This window comes from Apodemus sylvaticus, chromosome 2, assembly GCF_947179515.1.
Source record: "Apodemus sylvaticus chromosome 2, mApoSyl1.1, whole genome shotgun sequence".
In the NCBI taxonomy this organism is placed as follows: Eukaryota; Metazoa; Chordata; class Mammalia; order Rodentia; family Muridae; genus Apodemus; species Apodemus sylvaticus.
Window position 1 is genome coordinate 106,872,038 of NC_067473.1, and position 27,630 is coordinate 106,899,667.

The following is a 27,630-nucleotide window of genomic DNA, read 5'->3' on the forward strand; positions in this document are numbered from 1 at the left end:
AGCTTGTAAATTTTTAGAGACGACCTCCAAGTGCATTGGGTAAAGGCATTTCATAGGTGCATGAAACCGGTTCCAGAACGCTGGTACTAATTAATGCCCATTCTCCCTTTTGCCTTACCTGATCAGCCACAGCGCGTGCTAATTTGTCCATTCGAGAGCCTGCTTCTGCAATCTTCTTGGCAGCATTAATGACATCAGATGTGTTTTTCAGTGGGCCTTTGCCTCTGAAAAAAATACACATCATAATTAGAATTATAATCAATAACTGGCAGCACATAAACCTACCACATCCTTGGTCTATCATGCTATTTCTGTATTTAATGCGATCTGGCCCTGCTATTGAAAATTTCCTTGTTGCCTTGATGCATCCACACTTCTAGGTTGGTAGTCTGCCTTGTTTCCTTGTATGTGTTGGGGGAAATTAGTCTCCTAATTTCATATATGCATCTACATTATCTTTCCACTATTTCAACAGTACTCAATTAAAATTAGCATCACAGGAGGAAGGGACTTCAGCACCCAGTGGTAGTCACAGGCTAGATGTTGTCCTACACAACACCTCACTGTGTGTGCATGAAGCAGGTGTCACATTGCCTTCACAGCCAGGAAGCATGGTATGAGGGATGCATGCTGGGGCTCCGTATACTTTCTATATTTGTCAAAATCCTATGCCCAAGGAATGGGAATGGGTTCTCATATAATCAAAGTACCTCATTTCCCACCATTTAACAGCATGAAATACCTTTCCCAGATATTTCCAGAGGCAAAACTTAATATAAACAACCCTTTATAGATATGTTTAGAGACCTGTTTCCTACATGACTTCCACTTCTGTTAACTTGTTAGTTAACAATCACTCATCCCCACAAGCTGTCAGTGATGAGTTCAAAAACAGAAGAAAAAAAAAAAAAGAGTCCCCAGCAGCTCTGGTACAGATGCATAGCCATACATACCGTGCCCAGCACCTTCATATTATTTAACTTAAGTACAGATGGCTCCTTGAGAAGCACTTCTGTCTTGAACATAATGCAGGAATATTTGGCTAGTTTTTCTCACATTGCAGAGTTCCAAATATCATATACTTTATGTTTCTGGTACCGATATGTAAATGATTGCACGAAATCCTAGGCTTGTAAACGTCCTTGTGCTTGCAGCACCCCAACATTTTTACATACGGTTTTCAATTAGGTAGGCAATTAAACATTATATTACTCAATCAACTTGCCTGTTTAATTTTAAGTGCTGATTGAATGGGAGGGGAAATGGTGCTGCGCCATGAACCTTTAAACAAACTGTACCATATAAATTTCCACTTTCTTGGGAAGTGGGTGAAAAATAAATTGACCATATTTATCCTTAATTTTTTTTTACCAGGCTACATTTTCTGGTAGCCTTCCTTATACATATCTAAGTTACAGTGAATTTTCTAGGCACCAAGAATGCTTTCCCATGTTATAATGTGATGGAACCCAGAGGAAAGCAACTCAGAAGGGAATTATTTATTCAGAATATAGTTCTAGGATAGGGCAATGGGCATGGTTGTGGAGCATTACAAAATGGAAGACCTAAAATGGCTTTCATCAAATAAATGTTAAGGAAGTGCATATTGTTCTGCTTCAGATTTGTTCTCATTTTAGAATTTGTTTTTCTGTATTAGTAGCTGAAAATAAAGTAGATGAGGTTTAAATTACTGTTGAGACCCACATACAGAAGATTCTAAACTTAGGTATTTTGGTTACATATAGTCACATTAAGTCTCCCGCAGAATACATTCATTGATTTTTTTTTTTTTTAGTAACCATTAAGATTTTTAATCTGTGGACAAGATTTCACATGTGAATTTTATATAACAAAGATGAGGTAAAGAATCTGTAGCAATCTGTTCCTTGATAGTGTTTTTTTTTTCTTTCTTTTTTATTTGATATAATTTATTTACATTTCAAATGATTTCCCCTTTTCTAGCCCCCCCCCACTCCCCGAAAGTCCCGTAAGCCCCCTTCTCTTCCCCTGTCCTCCCTCCCACCCCTTCCCAGTTCCCCGTTCTGGTTTTGCCAAATACTGTTTCACTGAGTCTTTCCAGAACCAGGGACCACTCCTGCTTTCTTCTTGTATCTCATTTGATGTGTGGATTATGTTTTGGGTATTCCAGTTTTCTAGGTTAATAACCACTTATTAGTGAGTGCATACCATGATTCACCTTTTGAGTCTGGGTTACCTCACTTAGTATGATGTTCTCTAGCTCCATCCATTTGCCTAAGAATTTCATGAATTCATTGTTTCTAATGGCTGAATAGTACTCCATTGTGTAGATATACCACATTTTTTGTATCCACTCTTCTGTTGAGGGATACCTGGGTTCTTTCCAGCATCTGGCAATTATAAATAGGGCTGCTATGAACATAGTAGAGCATGTATCCTTATTACATGGTGGGGAATCCTCTGGGTATATGCCCAGGAGTGGTATAGCAGGATCTTCTGGAAGTGAGGTGCCCAGTTTTCGGAGGAACCGCCAGACTGCTTTCCAGAGTGGTTGTACCAATTTGCAACCCCACCAGCAGTGGAGGAGTGTTCCTCTTTCTCCGCACCCTCTCCAACACCTGCTGTCTCCTGAATTTTTAATCTTAGCCATTCTGACTGGTGTAAGATGAAATCTTAGGGTTGTTTTGATTTGCATTTCCCTAATGACTAATGAAGTGGAGCATTTTTTAAGATGCTTCTCCGCCATCCGAAGTTCTTCAGGTGAGAATTCTTTGTTTAACTCTGTACCCCATTTTTTAATAGGGTTGTTCGGTTTTCTGGAGTCTAACTTCTTGAGTTCTTTATATATATTGGATATTAGCCCTCTATCTGATGTAGGATTGGTGAAGATCTTTTCCCAATTTGTTGGTTGCCGATCTGTCCTCTTGATGGTGTCCTTTGCCTTACAGAAACTCTGTAACCTTATGAGGTCCCGTTTGCCTTGATAGTGTTTTAAATTATCATTTCTAAGCAGCTTACTTCTTTTGCAGTATTATTGTTTTTCATTATTACTTAAAGGAAAGCTTAAATAATCTGTCATTACTTTAAAATGTTGGCATATTATGTATTTCTCTATAACTTTCAGATCATAGAGAAACTTTTGTGAAGTTTTACTCTGGCATGATACCTGTTAGTTTGGGCCTTTCTCTAAACAGAGTCATTAGGAGCTTAGGAAACTGTTCGTTTTTCATTGCCAAGGAAACATGTTTGCTTACTTCAAGAATTTTGATGTAGAGCTAACCTTAACTCCAGTTCTAAGGGATCTTGGGCCCTCTTCTGGCTTCTGGGGGTACTTGCATGTGTGGGGTGCATATAAACTTCCCCAGTTACATATATCACAAACACAAATACAAACGTACATATAAATCTATATATGTATAACATTCCAAAGGATCTCAGAAAATGTCTTCTTATAAATTGTAAATGATACATTTTAAAAACTGATTAAATGTTCTAATTTAGTAAAGAATATCTTTAGAGTCATGGTATTTGCTTGATGCTCAAATGATCGTCTTATAGTGAAAGCACAAATCCAGTATAATTTTTCATCATTAATTCCTTTATTTATTCACTTTACAACTCCCCTCTTCTCCTCCCGGTCCTACCCTCCCTTTCCCCCTTCTCCTTTTCTTGGAGAAACGGAGGCCCCTTCCCTTGCTTCCAACCCACCCTGGTACATAACTCTCATCATTGCTAAGCACATGGTCCTCCACTGCTACATAATGTGACCCAGCTAAGGGAAAAGGATCCAAAGACAGGAAACAGAGGCCAGGTCAGAAACAGGCCCTAATGTAATTGTAGGAGGACCCACATGAAGAACAAGCTAAATATGATTAGAGAGTCTAGGTTCAGTCAATGCATGCTTTTTGGTTGTGGTTCAATCTCTGCGAGTACTCACAGGCCCAGGTTAGTTGGCTCTGTAGGTTGGAAAACAACAGGATAGTTTTTCAGAAAGTTGGAAATAGCTTTACCTCAAGACCCAGCTTATACCACTCCTGGGTATATACTCAAAAGATGTCCCAGCATACCACAAGGACATTTGCTCAACTATGTTTAGATAGCAGTTATTTTCATAAGAGACAGAAACAAGAAAACCACCCAGATGTTTCTCAGTGAAAGAATAGATATAGAAAATGTGGTACATTTATATGGTAGAATACTAAACTACTCAGCTATTAAAAGCAAGGTCACTGTGAAATTTGCCAGCAATTGCATGGAACTAGAAAATGTCATCTTGAGTGACATAACTCAGAACTTGAAAGTCATGCATGGTGTGTTCTCACTTATAAATGGATATTAGCCACAAAGTACTGGATAACCATGCTATAATCTACAGACCCTAAGATGATAAGTCCTAAGGAGGGCATATTGGTGGATGCTTGAATCTCATTCAGGAGGGGAAATAAAATAGACATTGTAAATGGATGGGGAGAAGTAACTGGGTAGGAGAAAGGATGGGCAGAGGAACATGGGTGGGTATTAGAAGAGCAGGTATGAGGGCGAGAAGGCTAGGAAAAAGAAGGGAAGTCAGTGGGGAGCATCTCTGGAACAACCCAGGGACATGGGATGGGGAAGGCTCCTGGGAGGATATGAGCATGACCCTAGCTGAGACTACCAGTAGCAGGGAGAGATGGAGCCTGAAGTGGCCACCTCCTGTAGCCAGACAAGAATTGCATTAAAGGGAGGGAGACACCAACCCACTCTCAGACCCTTCTACTCAAAATTTACCATGTCTACAAGATGTACAAATATGTGGAGCAGAGATTGAGGGAATGACCATCCAATGACTGGCCCAATTTGAAACACCTACCTCATGGGCAAAAACCAATCCCTGACACTACTCATGATACTCTGTTATGCTTGCAGACAGGAGCCTAGCATAACTGTCCTCTGAGAGGTTCCATTCAGTAGTTGAGTGAAACAGATACAGAGACCCACAGCCAAACATGAAGTGGAGTTTATGGAGTTTTGTGTCAAAGTTGGGAGAAGGACTGAGGGAGCCAGAGTGGTCACAGACAGTATCTTTTATTTCACCAGTGACTATATTTCACACACTCATGAGCACCACAATGAAAAACAACTGTTTAAGATTCCAGCATTTAAACTGAACTCTTGTACTGAGAGTCTGTATTAGAGGGTCAGAAAGGGTAAGAGAACTAGTCAAATATTTTATGCTAACACATACACACATTTTTTTTAGTAGAACATTGACATTCAGGAAAACTAAGGATTAGTCCCAAATGGTACTATGCTCAGAGAGAAGCAGGATGTAAACCTAAGAATACCAGTTCACAAGAAAACACAGTCATGCTTGTGGGCACTCACAATAAACCATGTGTAATAGAATTAAGAAAGCAATGCAGATTTGGCATATTACAGGTATTAATGTCTGCCCAGTAGGAATAAGGCTCTGGGTTCAATGCTCAGCCCTGAAAGGTATTTTTCAAAAATGACCACTAAAAAGGCATCAACAAGAATAAAGGAGTCAACATAGCAAAGGAGGCACCAGATTTATATGTTTAGTTCTGTACAAAATATTGTGGGAAGAAATTCAAGATGGCACATGAAACGTCATTACATAAACATGAGGTAAAGGGCTTAGAGATCTACAGATGCACAGCAATCCATATTCAAATTTTAGTATCCTATTTTTCCCAAACAAAATGAAATGTCCTAAATTCACCAGGAATTTCAAGTAGCCAAAATAATCTGGCAAAAGAAAAAGAGCTGAAGTTCCCATATTTTCTGATTTTAAAAATTTACCATAAATGTTCAGTGCAAAAGAGTGTAGTCCTAACTCAAAAACAGAAATAAAGACAAATAGAACCGGATCAGGTTCAGAAAAAGGACCTCAAACACATGATCAAATGGTTTTCCACGGGGTGCTAAGACCACTTAATTAAGCAAAGAAATGGTGCTAGGAAAAACATATCCATCAGCGAAATGTTCAACTTAGAAGTGATCAGTCGGAAATAGAAAGCTAAAGTATAAAAGCAAAAGAAAATGAATGTGTGTGAGCCCTCCATGACATTGGATCAGCAGACATTCCTTGCTAGAATAAAAAAAGCAGAAGCAACTGAAGAAAAGCTAAACTTGACCTTGAGTTTAAACTTTTACCATCAAAGTATATTTTCAGTGGGTATTGTAAATGAAACTCACAAAGTAAGGAAAATATCTTTGAATCTTATTATCCAATAAGGAATCAATATTCAGAAGATATAAAAAACTGACAATGAAATATTTAATTAAAGGTGGTAAGAGATTTGAGTAGATAGCTCTCAAAAAAAAATATATAATGGCCAATAAGCACAGAAAAAGAAAACAAACAAACAAAAAACCTTAAAATGTCACTGGTCACTAGAGAAATGAAAATCAAACCATAAGGATATTCTAATTTATACAAATTAGGAGCACTCCTGGGAGAAAAAACAATCCGAAATTCCTATGTTCTATATAGCAGGAAACTGAAAATGATTTGTGGATTCCTCATTTAAAAGAAAAAAGTTCCATATGATAGTCCAATTCCTTTTTAAGCAGGGACTCAAAGAAATATCTTCTCTGTGTCAATGGCATTATTCATAATACCCAAAGGTAGAAGGACCCAAATGCCCATTAACAGTAGAGAAACCAAATGTAGTATTTCTGTGACAGTGGAATATTATTCAACCATTAAAACAAAAGCTATTTGTGTGTGTGTGATGACATGGATGGACACTGAAAACTTTATTTTCTATGAAAGAATCAAGTTGCTAAAAAAACAAACATGAACTATGCCTCTTATCTGGTCCATAGACTGGTCAAAGACACAGAATGAGAAAGCTAATTTTTCAGTTTTTCAGTGGTTGTGAGGAGCAGGTGACAAGGAGTTAGCAAGGAATGCATTCTATATGCACTTTTAAAGAAGACACAAATGTATAGACTAATGGCAATGGATACACATCAGTATAGTTAATGTGACAAAATAGTCTACTTAAACAATTATAAACATAGTAAACTTTACGATGCATATAACAATAAAAACAATTCAGACAGCCATATTTGGCTAATGTCTACTGTATCAGACAAGTCTAAATGAACCATAGTCATCTGCATCACACTGAATCAACATTTACATAACCAGAAAATGAAAGCATAACCAAAATTTTTGGTCTAGGAAATTGACAAGACTTCAATTTATTCTTGCCGTCATTGGAAGACACATGCAACAGGGATGTTATACTAATAGTTATAGATCCTTCTCAAAATGAGGACTCACACCCCAGTGTTTCTGTTCCTTAGAGTCAAGTCTACAGTGCAAGAGGGATTTGAAAAGGTATTTTCAGGATTCTTGTATCCCTAATGGCAGAGGTCATTCTATTGTCACACCTGGAACATGGTGTTAGTGTTCTTAGAAATAGAATATATTACTTCTCTACTATACAGAATCTTGCAGCATTCATTGTTCACTTAAGTACAGCCAATTTGTGTATTAAGGCCAGTATTTGGAATCTTTTACAAGAAGTGGTCACTCCAAAAGAGAATCAAGCTGGCAAACCATTACTTCGGTGCTGTGAACTCCATTTGCAAACATATTTGCATTTATTTTTACAAAAATTCTGCAAACCTTAATGTGCAATTGCAGTGAGTCGGCATATTGTGAGCAAAGTATTCAGTACTCAGAATTCTAATTCAGAAGTAATCCAAGCTTAGCGTGTTTATTTTCTATAGCCTGCTTGATACATCTAGTTTGCTAATATTAAATGTAAGTCTAGTGAGGAAATGCAATGAGGGTATTTGCAAATGTGTGCAATCATTCAAGCCTTTCTGGATCTATAGTTTCAAAAGGAAAGGTAAGGAAAAGAAAGGAAAGGAGAGAGGAAAGGAGAGGAAAGGAAAGGAGAGAGGAAAGGAGAGGAAAGGAAAGGAGAGGGGAGGGGAGGGGAAGGGGAGGGGAGGGGAGAGGAGGGGGAGGGGAGGGGAGGGAAGGGGGAGAGGGGAGAGGAGGGGGGAGGGGAGGGGAGAGGGAAGGGGAGGGGGGAGGGGGCAGGGGAGGAGAGGAAAGGAGAGGAAAAAGGAAAAGGAAAAGGAATGGAAAAAGGAAAGGAAAGGAAAGGAAAAAGGAAAGGAAAGGAAAGGAAAGGGAAAGGGAAAGGGAAAGGGAAAGGAAAAGGAAAAGGAAAAGGAAAAAAAGGAAAAGGAAAAGGAAAAGGAAAAGGAAAGAGGAAAGGAAAGGAAAGGAAAGGAAAGGAAAGGAAAGGAAAGGAAAGGAAAGGAAAGGGAAAAGAAATGAAGAATCCAGAATTTTCCATAGACTAGCTAGTTGGCTTAGTGTGTAAAAGTAAATGAAGCTCAAGCCTGGTGACCTAAATTCAAACCCTGGAATGAAGAGTAGAAGGAGCAAACTGACTCCTCAAACTGACTCCACAAAGATATCCTTTCACATCCACCAACATAGCATGCATATACCTGCACACACACACACACACACACACACACACACACACACACACACATACACACACACACACACATATGCACGCACGCACAAACGCAGGCACATATACATGCTTGCCATAGCAGATAGAAACATGATGAGGACAGCTTTTAAAGTAACGTAACAAATCCTGTGAATCATGAGAAGTCAGAAAGGACCTTAAAAACATGAGTTCAACTATTTCAGGTATACTCTTTGGTTGACGGAATAAAAATACAAACCAGAAACAGATAGACAAAGGTGAAGGGAGTCAGCCATTAAAGGGCAAATTCAAAGACGCTTGTGCAGTCAAAAGATATTTGGTGCAAACGAGTTGGATAGTTGTCTTTATTGGCCAGTTCTGATATGAGAAGAAAAGAGAGCAGATTGATCCTCAATTACCAGCTGCAACCACTCAAGTAGGGGAAGGAGCTCCTGAACTCAATAACAAGTTCATTTATTCTGTGAGTCTCGTTCATTGTGCAATGTCTTAGAATTGATTTCTACCCCAAGCCCAGTTTCCTCCAATTTTGTTGATTTTCAAATGAGTACTTTCCTCCCTTGTTATTCAATTAAGGATGAGTTGAGTCTGTCTGCATGCATCTTAGTTGGGTAGCACAACTGGTACATGGCAATTACTTTTTCAAAATGACACGAAGAGTCTGAATTTGCTGCATGAGGGTTGATGCTTCAGATTTTGCCCCCAAAATAAAAGTCATGAGTCCAAGAATGAGAAGGAAAAGAGGGTGAGACAAAGGAGGTCTGCTCTCCCCCATGAAGAAGATAGAGCATATGTAACCAGGAAGCGCTTTCTGTTTTAGTAACAGAGCTTTCAGATATGCAGAAATCCAATGAACGATTTAGTCAGTAAAAAAGAATAAAACAACACAATAATAAATGAATGGTAATTGTGGGACATACATGCCCTTTAAACACTTGAGTAGAGGAGTCAAGTTTCAATTTCTAATCAACTCTGTACAACTTTAAATACCAGAAAACGATACTTAGAAATCTTGACCTGTACAAAGCTACAATTACTCCTTCTTGAAGTAGAAAGTGTAATTTCAGCAATAATAATGAACAAAGCTGAATGCAGCAAAGTTGGGGGGCACAATGAAAGTCACTGTCAAGTACTGGTTTGTTCAGGATGAGCATACACAGGTGGCAACAAGAGCAAGCCCAGCCTTCTGATAGCATGCCCAGTCTCCTGAGAGGCTAGCCTCCTGAACTGCAGTGTAAATCTCTAAGTTCCTATTGTTCTGTCTTTATTAGCCACCTGGTTCTTCCCCTTGCTTTTGCAACAGGACAGGGACACACACACACACACACACACACACACACACACAGAGAGAGAAGCTCATCATACCCAGTAGCAGACTGGACACTTCATTATTCAGATCACTACAAAAATTATTATATAAATTCTGAAGAAAATTGAACCAGGTTTCTTTTCACTTTTAAAATGATGCTTTGACTAAGAACAATCAAACAAAAACAAAAACAAAAACAAAAAACAAAAACAAAACAAAAAACCCAACTCTCTGTTATTCAGCACCATTGAACAAGACCATTCAAATGTATTTATCTTTCTTGACCACAGTTATATATAATACAAATTACAAAATGTTCTCCTGATCTAAACTAGCAATGTGACCGGATTCATTATTCACTTCAAACTAATGAGATTATTTGTTCCACTGATGTTATTAATGGGTTGCATAATATCCATCAGATAAAATACTAATAAAATGTTGAAAGCAAGCAAATGAAGTCATCGTGGACCTCAGGAAGCACTGACTGAGGCTGCCACCACTGTCTGATTTGTAGGCAATCCAGACTTAAATAATGGCTCGGACTTTCCCCCTGATATTATTTTGTGTGAGAGAAATACATTTGTGAAGCTCAAGGAGACTAACCAAATGTATAAACTTGAACTTTGAATGAATATGGTGACATTTAAAGCTCTCTAAGGTCACACTCCTAACACTGAAATCATTTTGCTAGAATCAAAAACAATTTTAAAAGATTTGGAAAAGGATCCAAGTAATGTCGTTAGTACATATTTGCCAGAGGTAAAGGGTAAAGGGGATGACATAGTCGTGATCTGTATTTTATTAAAACCTATAATCGATTCTTGCCTTTCCTTATTAGAAGTGGTCAGCAATCATTAAGAAATGTTATCACCTACATGAGGTCCTGACATTGCTATGTGTCATGCAGGATTATACCATGCCATGTTCAAGCGTGAATGCATCTTTACATATGTTAAAATAATACACTCACTAAAGTGGATGGTCTGTTAATTGTTTTTGAAAAAATAGAGATGTATGTGTGCATGCATATGATGTGCCACAATACTAGCTTATGATAGAGCATTAATTGTTGGCTCACATTAACTCCTGATGTACAATCAGATACAATAACCTAAAGTTGCAGAATTTTGACACGAAAATAAAAATCAGAAATTTAGTCTGGAACTAGGGAGCTTGCTCAATAGAAAACAAAATAAACATTTGTTGTATAGAGTTGAATACATGGGTTCAGATTCCCCAGGAAGCCACCATGTAATGACAGATGCAGCAGGGTGCTCTTTATCCCAGCCTCCATGTCTACAGCAAGAAGGGAGTCAAAAGAGTAGAATCCCTCCAAGCACAAAGGCCTACCAACGTTGAGCACATAATTAAACACGAGAGAGGGTGGAAAGTGAGGTCCAATGCCTGAGTTTGGACTCTGACTTCCACATGCAACTATACTCAAGACATACACACACCATGAACAGACACACACATGCACATAAACATGCGTGTGCGCGCACACACACACACACACACACACACACGCACGCGCGCGCACACACACTTAGGCACAAACACTTAATGGGCATTTTGCTTTAAATGTGTCTCACAGCATAGTTCCTACTTGCACTATACTTTTCAATTTAATTCTCCCTTGAGAAGTTGGTTACTCTTATTCCATGCTTTTGCAAAGAGAGATAAGGACTTGTTTGACACCACCTCATCTTCTCACTCAGAATTGAGGAACCTGTCCGCTGTGACACTTTTCTGAATTTGATTGTTCTTGATGTAGTCCAGAAGGCCAGAGGGAGTTGTCACTGGCCTCTGAAGAAGACTCCAAAGGCAATGACAGAAGCTACCATGACTGCAATGAAGCAAAGGCTCCTGTAGGAAGGCTGGCTGCTTCCTGACCCATGTGAAGGGCTACGCAGATGGAGAAGAAACAGTGTTCACACACACTTTTTTAAAAAAAAATTTTGTAAGAACTCTGCCATCCTTAGTGGTTGGATGTAAGTCCAAATACACTAGAAAAAGTGTGAGTTAGAATTAGTGCTAAATCATGTGCTGGTAGAACACATGAAACAGATGGATGCACATACAAATCACTTACAGAAAAGTAACAAAACATTCACTTTATCTCCCGAATAGTATTTAAACATATTAAAGTAGGACAAAACACAAAGCTGTCAACTAACTCCTGTGTTTTGGTGTTATGATTGCCCTATGATAAATAATTAAACCAATACAAATTACAGGAAAAAATGGATCTGTTCTTAACTAAATAGGAGATTACTTGGACTTTTAAGTATAACTTAAGAGCTCTGCCTTGCTTTTATATAGTACTTTATCATTTTAATAAGCTTTCCCATGATAAGAGCCACTGCTACTTATATGGGTTTTGCAAGAACTTGGTCATCTCCCTGTCTCTGGTCCTCACCTGGTGAAGTCTGTCATCTCCATCATGATCATACACATCTGCTTGGCCAGCACAATGATGTCATTGCCGCTGTCATCCCATTTGGCCACTTCAGCATCCAGCTTGCTTTTTTCTTGGTGGAAAATCTCCACCTGCTCAGCTATTTTTGCTTTCTCCTCCTGTGGTAGCTGCGCCATGATGGCCTGTGTGGGTTACAGGGGGAGAAGCATGACTAATGGTGACGAAGTAATTAAAAACTGCACATTGACTCTGCTTCCTGTAGCCAGCAAAGCCAGACTCACAAGGCTTATAGGATGTCCCACCATTCTAGAAGATACATGTCTTCTCTATTACCAAACCAAAAGCACAAACTGACCAGGTCCTCCAGTTTCCTGCCCCTTCCCTTAAATAAATGATACAGAACGATCCAAAAGTTCAGGCACACTGACAGTTGCAGAACTTCCCTGTCTCTTTGATGGCATATGCTTGTTCAAAAGAATCTATTCTTAACAATTTTTATATTTGGTCTCAGGAAACTTTTACCAGATGAAAGAATGCACCTCTTTCAACACTGAAAGCTATTCAGGGAAGGGAAAAAGGAAAAATAAAGCCTTCTGTTGCTGGGAAGGAAAGGAATTTTAAACAATATTTGAGCATCCAGGTATAGTGGTATTGAAAGATGTTTTATGAATAAAAAATAAAGATATCCATAGAACGATGACATACAAACAACAAAAGTATGACTTGCTAGGATATTTAGGGGATGGCATCCTCCATCTTAGCCTTTTTCCCCCTCTTCCTGAATGAATGCTTGCAAAACCTTCAAATAAAAATAGCCGTTAAAATGGGAGGATGTCCAGGCTACTATCTCTTACTAAAGATGCTTACACATGAAGCATTTAGACTTTGAGGACATTCCGAGTCCAAAACACCAAGATCTTCAGAAAATTGTTTAGATTCATCTCAATACTTTGTGTGTTTCCAGGCTCAGAACGTTTCAGCTCTCAGATTTTCAGAGATTAGACCTGCTCAAGCTGAGTAAGATTAGGAAGCAAAAGTTGACTGGCAGAAGTTGCTGTGTAAGAAATAGAAGAGTGAAGGTGTCTTCTTGCTGTTCAGACCCTTCATTTGCAAATTTGCTGATTCTCTCAAATATATTTGTAAACCCCAGAATGAATACAGGAAGCACTTCTCCAGTCATTTGCAAATGATGCAAGAATCAGAAATCTCTGAGTCACCACTCTGTGCATGCCCAGATTATGCTGAACCAAGTCATCTTCTGCCTTTGCTCAGTTCCTCTACTGTAAACAGCGCCCATTTTCCAGTCCATTTAACACTACACTTTTTCATCTTTGTGGTGCTTGTAGTGGTGATTCCACCACCATGCGAAATAGTTTCAAGCATGGTGTTAAATGTCCACAAAAACAAGAAAGTTGTGATATGTCTTATGGAAAAAATATATGAGGTAGATAAGCTACTTAAAGTTATGTATTTGTGTTATCCACCTTGAGCTCAATGACAGTGAATCAACAATATAAGATATTTGCACAGAAACAGCCTTAAAAACTGGAAATGCATTGATTAGATGAAGAAAACTTCGCAATTTACATCTCTCCATAATCTATCCCTATATTTCTCCTATAAGAAAGGGTTAGATAATTGCTCATTTAAATATTCATAAGTGATTTATAGAATATAACAACTATAAATAAAAATCAAACTTGTTGGTTGAACACCATTTTTGTAGCTCATTCCAAGTGAAGTATTTTTCCACATTTAGTGACATTCTCCCGTGACCACCTATGAAATGATTTGCAGACAGAGCCTTTGGATAGTGCTTTAGTTTTTACTGTTTCTCAGATCCAAGAGGTCTGGGATTAAAGAGAGAACAAAGCTGTATGATTGGAGTATCTAGGGTGCATACAATGAGTAATTAAAGTTGTTCAAGATGCAAGGTTAATCCACAAAAAAAGAGTGAAAGAAAATTTTCCTTGCTCAAACTGGGAACTTGACATAGACTAGTGCCCTCTGACTCAGTAGAGACTTAGATGAGAAATTTCGTGAATTTAATTGGACTATAAGCATGTTGTGGAGGGGGATTGTATTGATGACTGATATAAAGAGATCCAAACACTGTGGGTGGTGTCAACTCTTGATAAGTGGTTCAAAATTGTTTAGGAAAGTAAGCTGAGCATAAGCCCCTTTGTGAGCCAACTAGAGGGCAGCATCTTCCACCTCTACCACTGTCCTTGGTGATGGAGTGAGTTTCTTGGTCAGATATAGCAAGTGAACAATAACAAGCAGGACTGCCTTCAAATATCTGCCTTGGCTTGCCTCAGTGATGGGCTGGGATCAGAAGTTATAAACCAAATAAACCTTTTCCCTCCACTAAGCTGCTTTTAGTCAGTGTTTTATCACAGTAACAGAAATAAACCTTGAAGCCAGCATTGTGTTATTGCACACATTATTCTGATATCATGTCTGTTACTAGATTGCTTCCTACTCACCCTTGTTATAGTGGAAACAACAGACATGATAGTCACAAAGCCTGTATGGCTATGGATAAATAGAAGACACACATATAATTTTTGCAAAGATGCATGTGTCTGAGAATTAAGGGCACCAAATAATTTAATCAATGTAACTATTCTAATACAATTATCCACATATAGTAATCACAATATGTGGGCCTAAAGAAATTAATTAAACCCTTAATACCATACAATTTATTATTTGGAGAAAGAAAACTCAAACCAATGTTGTGAGCCAATGAAATTCTTTACCCTCATGTACAAGTACAATTTCATATAGCCAAATGTAGTTTGTATGAAGATCCCAGACTCGTGGTTCAAGGCAGTTGAAAGTCTAGCTCTGTCTACCAAGCCATGTAACCTTATGCTGTTACCTCACAGGCCAAATAAACGTTACCTTGCACTCATGAACCCATAGATGATATTACTTCTATTATTTTATTTTTAATTATTTGCAAATGTATCTGAATGCAGTGTTGAACAAGTGTGTATGTGTTCCTAGAGAAGGCAGAAGAAAGTTTTGGATCACCCTAAATTTAGAGTTGCCAAAGGTTGTAGACACCCAGGATGGGTGATGGGAACTGAGCTTGAGTCCTCTGGAAGTATGGCAAGTATTTTTAATTGATTAGCCATCTCTCTGCCCTCCAGCTCCTTGGTATTTAACTTACATTACTGCTCCATCCTTGATTCCCAGAAAAGTTTCCCAGAAGTAGAGTCATTTCTCAGAGCAAAATTTCAGTGTCATCTGACAGATTGCTTAAGCATCTTTCTTCTCAAAGCATCAGTGTCACTCAAGACAAGTCACCAGCAATGATAGGCATTTTCTGAGGATACATTTCTGAAGAAAGACTAGCCCCTTCAAAGCAGATTTGAAAGGGAGATATTATTTTGACTGGAGGGGTGCTTGACCCGCATAATGCACTTAATGTGGTGTGACTGGGATACAAGTGTCAGTACATATGCCTCTGCTGTGGAACTGTCGATGAGCTCAAAGCATTTCTTGAATATTCTTAAAATGCTCTTGGCTTTTAAAAATTCATTATTGACCTTTTCTGAAACTGGAATTTGAAAAAAGGTTATCTATAAACAGTAGATCACAACTGCAAAATTTGCAAGTTAATCAAATTAAAATTCAACACATGAGTTTTAATTAGGCCTTATCAATGTAACTCAGCAGTTTGAAATGTTAACACATTAAAACCATTCTAGGTAGAAAAAATATAGAAGCCTGGCTACATTAAAATCAAATTCAATGTGAAATATATAACATATAAGTCTTCATTCCCTCAAACTAAGGCATCATGAGAAAAATTATTTCCATGGCCAAGGGGAAAGGAGAGGAATCAGCTTTCTTGTTCCTGTGATGTGATCACCAGAAGCACCTGCTAGTTTCTGTAGCCTTGATTTATACTAGGCAATCAGCATTCCTTAGGCTGTATATCTGGCTAATTTTGGGTCCAAACTGAGACCATTAAAGACTAGAATACACTAGGATTCAAATCTTTGTCCTAGGTTCCTTGCCTTTGCTCTAGACAGCCGATCACTTATATTTTGTGATTCATAAATCTTTCTTATTGAGATCAAAGTGCAAGTCACTGATACAAAGTAGCAGTCATTCAAGGGGACCAAAACTCTTCTAAAACCTAAATCTCCAGGTACATGTCCCAGTGTCCACCTTTGGAATTCAAAGTTCCCTGAACTGGCAAGAAATTTTTTCTTAGGCAACGAACAAAATTTATTACATGGACTTCGAATGCAAGATAATTTATCAACGGGATGAAACTCAATGTTATATTTCTCTTCACTTGACTTTAAAGCAGGATAACAAAGTTAAATAGTTGGGTTCTTTGATACCCCCAACACACCCGTCTGAGAGTGTGAATTGGACAGCTGAGATGTTCCTTCCATTGATACATGCAAATCCTCCCATGCTTCCTTGAATGGTGCAGCTTTTCAACGTTAAGCCAATTGGTTGGGAAGTAACCAGAACCACCACCACTTTCATCACAGTGGAGCAATAGACAGAAGTACAGGACAAAATCCTACATCACTTGCGAAGAGGTTTCTTAATGTAGGACTGTTCTTATTAGATAACGCTAGGCTGTGTGCATGTCTGCTTGTGTTCAGGGAGATGGGAAGGCCCAGCATCAATGTAGCCCACACCCAATCCCTGGTCTTGGGACCTTGACTATATAAGTGTAGAGAAAGCTGGGTGGTCACTAAAGCTGCATACATTTATTCTTTGACTTAATTGTCCCACAAAGCTGGGACTGTAACTTACAATAGTGAGCTAAATAAAACCTTTCCCCCTCTCAGTTGCTTTTTGTCAGATATTGTAGAACAGTAACAGAAGTGAACCTGGGACAGAAACTGATACCAGGAGTGGATTTGAGAACTACACTGGCACTAGCCCATTGGGTATGAGGCAAGTAAGAGTTAAGAGAGATACTTAAAGCTTCACAACTTTGAAAAGCTCATGTTTAAAAATCAGTTCTGTACATCCTCAAAAGAATAAAGTCTATCATCAAGTTCAAGGGACAGAGAGTTGTTGCTGACCTACTTACACTATAGTAACATGTGAAGGAAGCAGTTTTAAGATGTTATGTCAGGGGCTGGAGAAATGGGTCATTTCTTCAGAGGCCCTGGGTTCAATTCCCAGCACCTACATGGCCATTCACAGCCATCTGTAACTCCATTCTCAAGGCAACCTTCTCTGGCCTCTACAGGAGTCATGCATGCATATGATACACAGCCATGCATATTAAGAAAGCACACATGTACAATGCATTTTTAAAACATGATGTTACGTCTAAGACTATACAGCAAAATAGCCTATATGTATTAGCAGATAACCATACCCACTCCCATTCCTCTTCTCATTCCCCCTCAAATTGTTACAGACAGAAGCCTGGACAGATTGTTCAGTGATTAAGAATGCTCATAAAGACCAGAGTCCATGTCTCCAGCATCTTTGTAAAGAGCCTACCATGATGACATAATTCTCCAAACCTCAGTACCTGGGCAGGGTCAGTGGACAAAAACAGAAGCATCACTAAGCCTTGCTGCCATCAACCTAACAGAGGCAGTGGTTGGGAAGAAATAAGAGAAACACAGCAACCTCCAGGTTCAGTAATAGACATGATGTCAAAGGAATAACGTGGAGACTAAAAACAGGATACATATATCTTCCTCTGACATATGCAATGACTATAGGTGCCACTACACATATATACATATAACTACACCTACCAACAGCTATGTAGATACTATAGAAAAGTGGCACAAAGGGTCATATAAGAGAAGTAAGGTTCTCTAATTATCACATTAGAGAGCTATGTTGGAAAAAGATGCTAAAGTTAACTTTTCCACTTTAGCCTCCTTTTATGTTAACTTGCCATTTTCCGAAAGGCATATGTTTCTGAATAAAAAAAAACAAAAACAAAATAAGGCCATTATCTGGAAAGACTGCTAAGAATTTCTAACACCTTTGTCAAACACAAATTTGGCTTCCTTCATGCTGAGCAACTTGTCAAACACTAGTGGTTCAAAGTTCAACCTTAGCCATTTGATATGTCCTCTTATTCCCAACTTAGTAGTCATAATTCTATGTCTCTGCTGGAGGTTGACAAAAGAAGTAGAGCTGTTGGCTGTAAATTAATCCAGAGCATGGGACAGACCTCCAAGACAAATTAGCAAGTGCCAAGCAAGACAACCTAGTTCTTACTCTCTTGAACCTTGATCATATTTCATTCTGAAAATAGACACCAGAGTAAAGAAATGATGATCAAGAGGAACCATTCAAATTTTGTATCAATCCATCATCACTGACTTGATGTCTAACATAAAAATAATGTGTGTAAAAGAAATAGATGCAGAGTCTATTCTTGTTAAATATGAACATTTCTGGCCACCTTCACAAGATGGCGATCTCAAAGCAAGATAAGGCTTATGGAAGGAGTCTTATTCTTTGAGGGCACAAATCAGTGGAAACAGGGCAGGAGTCAGTCAATAAAATTAACTTGTAATTGATTAATGTTTGGATGAATTACTCAAACTTGTCCTTTGTCATTGACATAAAAATGCTGGTTTTACTTAATTTTAAAGATGAGTTGGCTTGATTAATTAGTTTGGTGGTATGCCAACAGTCTCAAAAGATTCTTGCTTAATGACCTTCCTGATTTGGAATGTTTTAGACAAGACTGAACAATCTCTGGAGATTTTACAATGGACATTCTATGCCCTTTCATACACTTTGATGTCATTATCTATAGTCAGAAGGGACCTTCTCTGCCAAACAAGGATAATGATCGAAGCCAGACTTTATTGAACACTTACTACTATATGGCTATTGTTGTTCTAATATTCTATAGAGATCAGGTAATTTTCAAAAGAATACTGTCAGGAAAAATCTATGGTTCACATTTGACGGGCAATATATCTGAAAGTTAGACAATTCAAGCACCACACAGTTCTTAGAGTGGTACTAACATTTGCTTTTATAGATCGAAACCAAAAGTGTGTGAAATCAGATCCATTATGCCTTCTGTTCCTCTGATCAGTTAAGATCTTATGTGTGCTAACCAGTATTTTACCAGTGAGCAATATCTTCAGCCCTTGGTTTATTGGCGTGGAGTCTCATCATTAGCCAGTGCCACTTTCTACTTTTGAACTCACAGTCTTATATTCCTCCAAAATGCTAGCATTAAATTTGTGCAGCAATTTACCATTGTATATACACATATACCATTGTGCTTTTAGTGTCTGAATTTTCACCTTTGTGTGTCTATCAATCTACATCTACATATTCTCAGTCATTTGACTTTGGAACAAATATATCAAGGTCTAAAGTACATTAGAGATCTTGGTTTTAGGTGAAGTCACTTTGAACACCACACTTCCTTTGTGTCCTCTCTACTTGCAGCTCTACTTTTCTTATGACAGCAGAGATTCCTGGCATATCCAAAATCTACATTCTTCCTCAAAAACTCTTTTTCAACCTATTATATATATATATAGTTATAGTTATAGTTATAGTTATAGTTATAGTTATAGTTATAGTTATAGTTATAGTTATAGTTAAAGTCATATACACATTCCCACACGTATACACAAAATTTTAAAAAAATCTAATATCCAAAAGTAGGAAAATGTGCAATATTTGTCTTTCTGCATCTTCTATATTTTCCTTAATATGATAATTTCCATTTTTTTATTTTCTGACAAATAGCTTAATTTTCTTCTTTATGGTTAAGTAAGATCCATTTACATACATGTTTACATTACATACTTGTTTATTCATTCATCTGTTGAGAGACACTTGGGCTGAATCTGTAACTTGGTGTTTGTGCATAGTGCCTTAATAAGAATGCATATGAAATTGTCTCTGTGGCTGTTGACCTAAGGTCTTTAGGGAAAAATTCTTCAGATTTGGTATAGTAGATAATACGATGGTTCTATTTTTAGGTTATTGGGACTCTCTTTCATTTCCATAGTGGCTGTGCTGATTTATATTCCTCAAGGTACTGTAAACATACTTTTACCCCACAATATTGCCAGTATTTGTTTTTATTTACTTTCTCGTTAATAGCAGCTTTTACTAGGATGAGGTAGCATCTTAGTATGGTTTAAATTTCCATTTATCTTGTGGTTCAGGACCTTTTACATTTCTATGTTCACTAGCCATATTCCTATTTTGATAATTGTCTATGGTTATTGTATTTTCTTAAGCAAAAAATAAAAGAAAATTAGAATGCAGAAATTACAGTGACTCTGAAATTTTAATGGCTTTACCCTATGAAAATAACCTTTAAAAGGAATCTTATTTCTCACTAGATGTGTAACATATTCCAAGTATGCTGCAGGAAATATAGCCAATCTAGTTGGCTCAACTCTGGAGTATTCCTTATACTACTTATTCTATCAACCAGGTCATTGGGTGTTCATCTGCTTGACAGATATGTTATATTTTGTCCCTTTATTCATGCTTTATACTTAAAACTAATGAGCATTTTGTGTAATTTCTTTCTATCACTTAGCAAAAACCGTGACCCTGGAAAGAGAGAGGCATTAGGGAAGTTATACTTGAATCAACATGGTATTCACTATGAAATCTACCTATAGATTGTCTATAGGAGCTATAGTCAAGTGAATAATAATGTAGAACTCTAATTCTCCATTTGCTGTTATCTCTTGTGCTATTTCTGAGCTTGACAATAGTGGAAGGTGAGATGTAAAACTTATGCAGTGGATGACCCCTTCTATCAAATTATTACCCTCAAGCCAAATATAATCAGCAACACATGTTAGAGTATACGCTTAAATGTAGCATCTATGCCCAATGGATAGAAAATGGAGACTGTAAACAGGAACTGAGAGCAGTGGTGGTGGCTACCACCATGAAAAATGTGCATTGAAACAGACCACCAACATAATAGCTCAGACCTCTAAGTCAAGGACATTTGGACTCTCAGCACCCATTAATTCAGAAGTTTCCACTAGCCAATTGTGTGAGGTTTTCCCTCGGCAGTTATCCTAATTTGTGAATGCCCACTTACCCGTGCACTCTGTCCAGCAATGAGCTGGTCGTCCTCAGTCTGAACACTTGTCCGACTCCGCACATCATAATCCTCTTGCTCAAAGTCAGAATCATCTTCTAACTCTTCCGGAGTCTAAATAACAACATAAAATTAGAAAATTTGTTGACCATTACCCACACATTTCATGGCAAAGTCTAAAAAGCTCCAACAAAAGAGTTTACAGCATCTTATATGTAGTATGACTATCTTTATTGGTATCGACTTCAAAATTATGGGAACCATACTGCCACAATTTACCTACTTTAGATACATTTCATTTATTTCCTCTGACAAATATAGCAAATCTAAGTTTGACTTTTAGCATGAGATGATATAATCTAAGCAAGAGAATACTTGGGGAAAATCCATGTCTATGTTAAGATAGAAATTAGTGATCTTCAACAAAATTTATACTATGGCTTGTCTCTAATACCATTTTTCTCTATTCTAGTTCTTCTTTTCTAAAGAAGCAAAATGCCTAGTGATTTTTATGCCAGGGAATAGATCCCATGACAACTACATTTTCTCACTAAATCATAAAAAAGATTATATTTCATACCACACTCAATTATTCTTAAGACTATACCAGGCAGTGGTGGTTAGTGCATGCCTTTAATCCCAGCAATTGGGAGGCAGAGGCAGGAGATTTCGGAGTTCAAGGCCAGCCTGGTCTACAGAGTGAGTTCCAGGACAGCCAGAGCTACACTGAGAAACTGTCTTGAAAAACCAAAACCAAAACCAAAACTGAAACTGAAACCAAAACCAAAGCCACCCCCCCCAAATAAATAACTGTACCACCATGTTGCCCTCAGCATGACAAATGACATCTCTGAGTATTGGTTCTTCTTTCTATAAATTGGTGCTTTTCATTGTGTATGTGTGTATGTGTAAGTGTATATGTGAGTGTATGTAAATAGTGAAAACCAATATTATCTAATATTTATCAAATTATCTATTTTTCATTTAATCTATTTGCAATAATAATTACTTGAGATCTAAATTGACTATTCCACAATAAAAAGATTACTACATGTCTCACTATATAGCTTTAGTTGTCTTGAAAATCACTATGTAAACCAGGCTGGACTTGAAGAGAGACCTGCCTTTGCCTCCCAAGTGCTATTATTAAAAATAACCACCACTAAACCCAGCTTCAAGAATAATTTTTAATATGAAATCTATCAAATAAAATACAACTTTGACAACTAAATCATTCTTTCATAGTGTTGATTCAGATTATATCAACAGAGTAAAGTGATAAATATTTCCTATCTATAATCAAGAAAAATCAAATAGAAGAAAGTTCAGTAACACGTATAATGTCTTTGATTTAGTAACAACCAGAATTTGGATCTAAGCAACCAAGTATGTTTGACCCCCCAACCACGAAGGTCTTTGGCTTTAGCTATTTGTTTGGTCACATTATAAATTGGGTAAGAACCTGAATAATAAATGGCAGAAAGGGAATAGAGGTAGATTAAGATCGTGGCAAATCATTAAAGTCTGTGTTGGAAATAGATAAGAATGAATCTATAAACCAGCCAATAAAAACCCTTCCCTTCCTTATAGGTCAATAACATGTAGCAAGAGTTTACCACATAGTTTCTCTTAGTGCTAAACAAACTTAAAAGAAGTTGCCTCCTTTTGGGTGGATAGCAGTTGGTTTTTGTTTCCTTTTTCTTTTTAAACTATTTTGCAGATAGGAGACTGAAGAATAAGAAGGACTAAATTTTCTTGAAGCTGTAGAAATACGCAGTCTGAAATATGCACTCAACACTATCACCTACTGCAAACTATAAGATGATCCCATCAGAAGGAGATGTAGCTTGTGCACATGGCGAGAGAGCATTGGTGGCCTCTGCTCAGCTGTCCTTTGCAAATTGTTTCTTGGTTTATAGCAGGAATTTATCTGTCTTTCAATAGACATTCCCAGGACTCTCTTTCAAAAGAGATACATTGTAGCAATAGTGATGATGCTGTTGTCCCTTTCCCAATTTTTTGTGCTGATTTCCTTGGCATTCCTAGTCTAATTTACCAGGTAAAGTTACTAATGTAGCTGTAAGATTGGTCAGACATGCATAAAATGGGGTTGATCATGTCAGTATTGCATTATGCCTGCAGATTTTTTATGCTTGATAAATAAAATTTTGGTTTCCTTTTCTCTGGCACATCAACCTTATTAATATTCACTCAGTTAGCTATGGAAGCTCAGTTTCATTTCATAGCAAAGTTAAAAGAATGGGGGAGAGAGAGAGAGAGAGAGAGAGAGAGAGAGAGAGAGAGAGAGAGAGGTTCTCAGCATTTTGCAGATTGGAATGGGAGCAGCTGAGAGAAGCAAACCCCAGGTTAAAAAGCTCAGTTTCATTTCATAGCAAAGTTAAAAGAATGGGAGAGGGGGGGGTTCTAAGCATTTTGCAGATTAGAATGGGAGTGGCTGAGAGAAGCAAACCCCAGGTTAAAAAGTTGGTTGTATGTATACTGTGAAGAGAGGCCATTTACTATGCTCACTTCTGTCTTCTGGAATGTGCTGTGAAACAATTGTAGCAAGTTTATAAATTCTGAGGTCAGATGAGATGACAAGATTACTGGGACATTCATCACTACTTCTTAAAGGCGAGAGAAAAATAAAATGGAACATCTCTGAAGAGAAAGATGCCACATACACCAGGTTCTGAAGGACTTTATCCAAACATGGCAGTTATCTGGGCATTTATACAGCTGGTGAGTGAAGGGCAAGCCTTACCTACCAAGTAAGGCCAATGACTCTGAGATTGATGGAGATATAAATATAGCCAGGAACCAAGAGGAAAGAGAGAAAGAGGAAGAGGGAGAGGGAGAGGGAGAGGGAGAGGGAGAGGGAGAGGGAGAGGGAGAGGGAGAGAGAGAGAGAGAGAGAGAGAGAGAGAGAGAGAGAGAGAGAGAGAGAGGAGATTGTTGCTGGATTCATAAAAGTGTTTGCTAATCATGCAAGAGTGAGTTGGAATACTGGCATCTTCATATTGTGACCATTGAGGCTCACTTCACAGAAGGGAATCCATACCTAGTACTGAAAATATGGCCCAAAGGCCATGACTTGGATATATTAGAGGCCCTAGGTAGAACCTCCTGTTGTTTCATTAAAAGGTCAAGCCATCAAGCAGTTTTTTTCAATCTTTAACCTCATATCCATAGACTTGTGCTGCTCTCAACCTCAGCTAGAGAGGGTTATTTTTGCAGTGATGGAGGTTAATCCAAAGACTTAAAACTGGTCACACTCCTGAAAATACATGATTCTGAGTGCTAAGCTTCAGATGATACGTCTGTATACACGTTTCCCCTCCACAGACTCAGGGAACTTTGATGAAGAGTGGATGGGAGGATGGGGGAAGCTGTGGAAGAGTGGATAGGAGGATGGTGGAGCTGGAGGATGGGGGAAGCTGTGGAAGAGTGGATGGGAGGATGGTGGAGCTGGAGGATGGGGGAAGCTGTGGAAGAGTGGATAGGAGGATGGCGGAGATGGAGGATGGGGAAAGCTGTGGAAGGGCATCACATGACTGTTGCACACCGGAACTTTTTTTTTTCCTTAGATATTTTTGTTATTTACATTTCAAATGTTATCCCTTTTCCTGTTTCTCCTCCAAAAACACCCTATCCCATCCCCTTCTCTCCCTAGTCAGCAACCTACCCACTCCCTCTTCCCTGTCCTGGCATTCCCCTATACTGGTGCATCCATCCTTCCCCATTTAATGTCAAAAAAGACCATCCTCTGCTTGAGCTTTGTTTAGTCTGTGAATTGTATCTTGGGTATTCCAAGCTTCCAGGCTAATCACCTTGCCAGTTCCTCAGGAAATTAGACATATACAGGAGGGCCCAGCTATACCACTCCTGGGCATATACCCAGAAGATCCTCCAACATGTAATAAAAACACATGCTTTACTATGTTCATCACAGCCTTATTTATAATAGCCAGAAGCTGGAAAGAACCCAGATGTCCCTCAACAGAGAAATGGATACAGAAAATGTGATATATGTATACAATAGAATACTACACAGCTATTAAAAGCAATGAATTCATGAAATTCTTAGGCAAATGGATGGAACAAGAAAATATCCTGAGTGAGGTAACCCAAGCATACTGGAACTACCTATACAAGACCTGCAGAAAATGGGACATTTAAGGGAGGGGGCTCCCAAGGCCTACCAATAGTGAGGAGGGTGATAGCTGCTGAGGAAAGAGGACCCACTCACTTTTTTGGGAATGTCACAAATGATAGGTAACCCATGCCCTTACAGACGAACCCACATGCAGATATGGTCAGTTCTAATCATAATCAGAAATGATGATAATTGATGATGATGATGATGATGATGAGGAGGAGGAGGAGGAGGAGGATAGAGGACACAAAGTTTGGAGGGAGGTATGTTGGAAGGACCTGGAGAGTAGGCATTAGAGGGAGGTAGTAGTGGTATATCTGATCAATAGCTCTTAGTGTATATAAGAAGTTTTCAAAATTTCCATGAGAATGTTACTTTTAAAACCTGATTTAGTTACATAAATCTATAACCCAAACACCTGGGAGGTAGGTGCAGGAGGATTCCTAGGGATGGCCAGTCAGCCACTCTAGGCAAAATAGCAAGCTCTGGGTTCAATGAAAAAGTGTGTCTATAAAAAGATAAATAAGGCAAATAAAGGCAGACAGCTGAAATTGAACTGTGAACAATAGGCCTGTGTACCCACATACATGCCTTATATACACCACACATATTTGTATGTATGCACAAACACACACTCACACACATGCACACACACACTGAAATAAAATATCTTGATGTAGGCCCAGTGGTTCTGATTTTGAATTCCACTCACTAGCTACAAGTCTTTGGAAAGTGACTCCATTTTGTTGCTTTGATGTCTCTTTGGTTATAAAATGAATATTATAATTGCCAATTTTTTCCTGTTTGCCTCGTAGGACTCCTAAACACAGATGTACATGAAAATGCTTTGCAAACTATAAAAATAAACCAATACATTTCATAAATGATAGTGATAATTAGTATGCTTAAGAAAACATAACACCTAATCACAATAATGACAATAATAGCAGTTATCTATCATCATTTACCCCACACTGTGGGACGACCAGTCATCTGCAGAATTTAAGTTGTATAACACAATGAAATATACTCAATCCCTATTTTAGAGATGTACAAAGTGTCTCAGAGACTGTATGCTGGTTGGGAAGATATTAATGAGAAATGAAATACTCCAGATTAGGTTGGATATTGTCATTTTTATTAATTGACGTATGAAGAGCCATACCAATTTAGGTAGCACTAGTCTCTAAGTAGAAGGCTCTTAATATTATAAGATAAGAGGAAGTTAGCACAGCATAAACAAGTAAGCTAACTTGCACTTGTTTCTCTTTACTAATAATTTCAGACATGACTAGCTGCTGACTTCAGACATGACTAGATGCTGCTTAAGTTCCTTCCTTGCCTTCCCTTCACATGGACTGTAACATGGAATTGTGAGCCACTTTCTCCCCTTAATTGTCTCTTGTCACAATATTTTATCACAGCCACATAACTAGGGAAATCTTTCAAACTAGGGAACTAGGGTATTCTTCAAGTAAAATATCCTTGGTATCCCCATTAGCAACTGGTAGAAAGAAACTGAAGAACCCATGGTCTTTATGATCATAAATACCACAGGTGAATGGATAAATGTGAAATAGATTTTGTCTCTTGAACAAAATAAAAACCATACAGGTTGCTCCTATAAATAGTTCTGTGAATGCACAGTCTTCTGTTGTTTTTTTTTCTGTTGGGAAATGACCTCCACAAACTAAAGAATACATGGTAAGCTGTAGATGATCTGGATGTGGTCCCAAAGGAATACATTGTATGTGATTAGATGAAGTTTTAAGCGCATGTGTGTTTCACTGAATGGAAACTAGAGATTTGAGAATCAAACTTCAACTATACAACTTGTTATTTAGAGGGAAGACTTTTCAGTAGAACCAAAATACAACCTTGGGCACAGTCCCAGTTTCCTGGATCTATCACTATCTGTCTATTGGGTTATAAACATATGTATTTTTTGTAAAATACTTTTGATCTTCCTAAATCTATTTTCTATGCCTGCAAGTAACATTACAGAAGCCAGGGGTCTCATAAGTTTTCTAGAGACATACCAGATGCCAGTTGCAAAGCTCTGGTGCTTATCACTGACCATAGTTTTTACAGCAGAAGTCAAATACACAGCAATTAAAACAGCTGTTTTACTTGTATATATAAGAAAAATATATTAAGCAGCACTTTTTTTACGAAACAATTTTAAATGCATGTGAGGGATTCATTGAA

At 38.1% G+C, this 27,630-nt stretch overlaps 1 protein-coding gene across 5 annotated transcripts in view; it reads right to left on the reverse strand.

The window, feature by feature from the left end:
* The window catches only part of Ctnna2 (catenin alpha 2), a 1,018,271-nt gene that overhangs the window by 37,935 nt on the left and 952,706 nt on the right, over positions 1-27,630 (reverse strand). For all 5 annotated transcript variants that reach the window (XM_052174030.1, XM_052174029.1, XM_052174028.1 and 2 more), the window contains 3 exons: positions 21,267-21,380; positions 12,203-12,384; positions 119-224 (listed from right to left, as the gene is read on the reverse strand). In XM_052174030.1, the coding sequence (XP_052029990.1) occupies positions 119-224; positions 12,203-12,384; positions 21,267-21,380 (402 nt within the window). The remainder of the gene's footprint in view (positions 1-118; positions 225-12,202; positions 12,385-21,266; positions 21,381-27,630) is intronic.